This window comes from Dipodomys spectabilis, unplaced genomic scaffold, assembly GCF_019054845.1.
Source record: "Dipodomys spectabilis isolate Male_0828 unplaced genomic scaffold, ASM1905484v1 ptg000104l, whole genome shotgun sequence".
NCBI classification, from domain to species: domain Eukaryota; kingdom Metazoa; phylum Chordata; class Mammalia; order Rodentia; family Heteromyidae; genus Dipodomys; species Dipodomys spectabilis.
The window spans coordinates 1,035,859-1,039,351 of NW_024870781.1; the positions used below are offsets into that span (position 1 = coordinate 1,035,859).

At 47.8% G+C, this 3,493-nt stretch overlaps 1 protein-coding gene across 1 annotated transcript; it reads left to right on the top strand.

The window, feature by feature from the left end:
- The first annotated feature begins 464 nt into the window (after positions 1–464).
- LOC122114047 (PRAME family member 8-like) lies at positions 465–1,973 on the top strand. The gene has a single exon (XM_042687160.1). The coding sequence runs from the start codon at positions 465–467 to the stop codon at positions 1,971–1,973; it is 1,509 nt and encodes a 502-aa protein (XP_042543094.1).
- Positions 1,974–3,493: the final 1,520 nt, after the last annotated feature.

The window sequence follows — 3,493 nt, forward strand, 5'->3', positions numbered from 1 at the left end:
AAGTACAGAAACAGTATTTCCTGAAGTCTTTGTGGAGGTTAGAAAGTTGAGCTGGATGTTCTTTTCGGGTCCCTTGCAGGCTCAGCCAGTGGAACATCTGTGGGAATGTCTGGAGGGATTTCTGTAGATGGATGGGAAGTCTTTGTGATGCATGGTGTTTTATATTTCAAAGAGAAGCTGGGCTGTGTGGGTCACACCTTTAACCCTATCACTTTTTGGTGAACTCCACTGATTGGATTCTTCTCAAGGGCAATACCCAAGCAAGGTGTGATCTGAGAGGCTCAGAAATCCCATCAGAAGCTGCACTGGGATTGTTAAATCTGTAATGGAGAGGGTGGGGTTGGAGTATAAAGATGCCCAGGAATCAGAGAAGAGCACCAGAGTCCCAGAGCCTGCAGTCAGTGCCTGGCCCTGCTGCGATTCCTAGAGCTGCCTCACACTTGGTCCAGGAATCCTCCCTCAAGATGAGCATCAGGACTCCACCCTCACTCCAGCATCTGGCCATGCAGAGTCTGCTGAGCTACCAGGCCCTGGCCACATCTGCCCTGCAGGATCTGCCAGTGCTGCTGTTCCCTTCGCTCTTCCAGGAGGCCTATGCCAGGGGCCACACAGACGTGCTCAAGGCCATGGTGCAGGCCTGGCCCTTCTCCTGCCTCCCCCTGGGGAACCTGGCCAAGTCACCAGACCTGCAAACCTTCAAGGCTGTTCTGGATGGGCTGGACCTGATACTTGCCAACAAGGAGCGCCCTCATGGGGTGAAACTGCAAGTGCTAGATCTGCAGAATGAGCACCCAGACATCTGGACACAGGGGTACCCCTCCATGGCCCGAATCTTTCCTTCAGGAGTTCCGATTGACAGACCCTCAGGAAGTCGCCATTCAGGGATGACTGAAGAGCAGCCCTTCTTGATTGCCATTGACCTGACCATCAAAAATGGAGCCCAGGATGATCTCCAAGCCTACCTGCTCCAGTGGGCCAGGGAGAAGAAGGAAAGAGTCCAACTGTGCTCAAGGAAGCTACAGATTCTCCAGAGCTCTTTGTCCAAAGTCTACGAGACTCTGCTGGTGGTGAGTTTGGACTCCATCCAGGAACTTGTCTTGAATGAAGTAAGCTGCTCTGTTAACATGATTTTCAAGTTGGCTCCTTACCTCAGGCAGATGAAGAACCTTCACATCCTCAAATGCACTAAGGTTAGGTCCTATCACCAATATACTCAATTTGAAGAATGGATTTATCTCCACTTCTTCTGGGCACAGCTGAGGCACCTACAGCACCTGCAGGAGCTTCATGTGCATGACGTCTTCTTCTCTGATGGAAACCTGCCCACTATCCTGAGGAGACTGACACCTTTGAAGACCTTGTCTCTGAATGAAGTTAGGATGCAAGATGCCAACCTTTGTTTTCTGGCTCAGTGTCCCTGCACCAGGCAACTCAAGCACCTGCGTCTGAGGAATTTGGTCCTGAATACCTTCAGGCCTGATCGCCTGAGAGCCCTGCTGCAGCCAGTGACCAACACCCTGGAGTCCCTGGCCCTGGAGTTCTGTGACTTCACTGATGACAGGCTCTCTGCCATCCTGCCTGCTCTGATCCAGTGCTTCCACCTCAGCTTCTTCAGTTTCTATGGAAACAAAATCTCCATGGCCGCCCTGCAGAACCTCTTGAGGCACATGTCCAGGCTGTGCCACTTGAGACTAGGGATCTATCCTGCCCCTCTAGAGAGCTACCATCTTTCTCGGGATCTGAAGCAAGTGCTCTACAGCCCTAGGAGATTTGCCCAGGTTCAGGCTGATCTGGCACAGGCACTGACACACATGGAGACAACCCACAAGGTCCAGATCTGTGTCAATAAGGATAGTAACTGGTGCAAGAAATATTTTTCCGACTCAGCCTGTGAATTCTATATCCTGTGCCCTGATGGCTCCTGGGTGAAAACAAGGAAGGGTTGTGCAGGACTTTCTGCTCTTGCCGTGTAATCAGGCAACTCTCTCCTAGAATCTCTTCTCAGCATCAGAAACAAAAGCCAGGAGAGAAGTACATTCTCCAGGGGACATAAACTCCAAAGTTCACTGTGGGTGGATGACACAGGGAGTCTGGTCCTGACCTCTCCAGTTCAGTGGTAGCTCTGGACCCCCAGCAGTCTCTGAGCACTTTGGGGATACATGTGCCCTGTGCATACAGCATAAGGAATCTGGAGTCAAGTTAACCTGGAAACATGTGCAACTCCATTTGTGTTTCTAATGGTTGTAAGCAAACCTCTAAGTTGTGGGGCAATCTCTATCTAGAATGTACTGTATTACTCAATCAAAAATAAAAAGAATGGAAACCCATGGTGCCATGAGATCATTTTGTGGCACCAGAGACTGAAAGTATTGCATATGGCTAGAATGCTAGCTACTCAGCAAGTCTGAGATCTAAGGATCCCAGTTCAATGCCAACCTGGGCATGAACGTCCTTGAGACAATCATCTCCAGTGAACTTCCCAAAGAGCTACAAGTGGAGCTCTGGTCCAATAGTAAAGTTCTGGCATTGAGCACAAAAGCTCAAGGCCAGCACCTGGGTGCTAGACCAGGCACAAAGGCACACACCATCAAAGGTCAAGCAGACATAGAACATACTGGGGAAAAGTTGTAAGAGAAAATGCCACATCAAATATCTAATGGTATCACATTCTAGCCAAGAGAAATCTTTCTACATCTCAAACCCATTTGGGGATGAGATGCTCAGTTGTAAAGCTATAGTGGAGGACATGGAAAGACCTCCCATGCTCTTGGATAGGCAGACTTAATATAGTGAAAATGGTAATACTGCCAAAATTAATATACAAATTCAATGCAATTCCTATTAAAATCCCAATGACGTACATCACTGAAATACAGAAAACAGTCCAACAATTCATATGGAACAACAAAAGACCTAAAATAGCCAAAAGAAATCTAGGGAATAAAGACAACATGGGAGGGATATCCATGCCGAACTTCAAACTCTACTATGGTGCTATACTAACAAAGACAGCCTGGTACTGGCACAAATACAGACCCGAAGACCAATGGAACAGAATAGAAGATCCAGAAATAAATCCATAGGCCTACGGTCAGCTGATATTCGACAAAGGAGCCAAAGACATACAATGGAAGAAACACAGCCTCTTCAACCACTGGTGCTGGGAAAACTGGGCGGCCACATGCAGAAAACTAAAAGTGGACCCCAGCCTCTCACCATGCACCAACATCAACTCAAAATGGATTAAAGACCTTCACATTAAACCTGAATCTCTGAAACTACTGCAGGACAGAGTAGGAGAGACACTTGAACTAATAGGCACAGGAAGGAACTTCCTGAACAGAGGCCCAGGGTCACAACAAGTTGGAGAGAGACTCGACAAATGGGACTACCTTAAAATAAAAAGCTTCTGCACAGCTAAAGCTATCACAACCAAGCTAGAAAGACAACCAACTAATTGGGAAAAACTATTTACCAGCAATATATCAGACAA

What these genes read in the sequence shown, in the direction of transcription:
- LOC122114047 (XM_042687160.1), top strand. Translation starts at nt 465, where the DNA reads ATGAGCATCAGGACTCCACCCTCACTCCAGCATCTGGCCATGCAGAGT.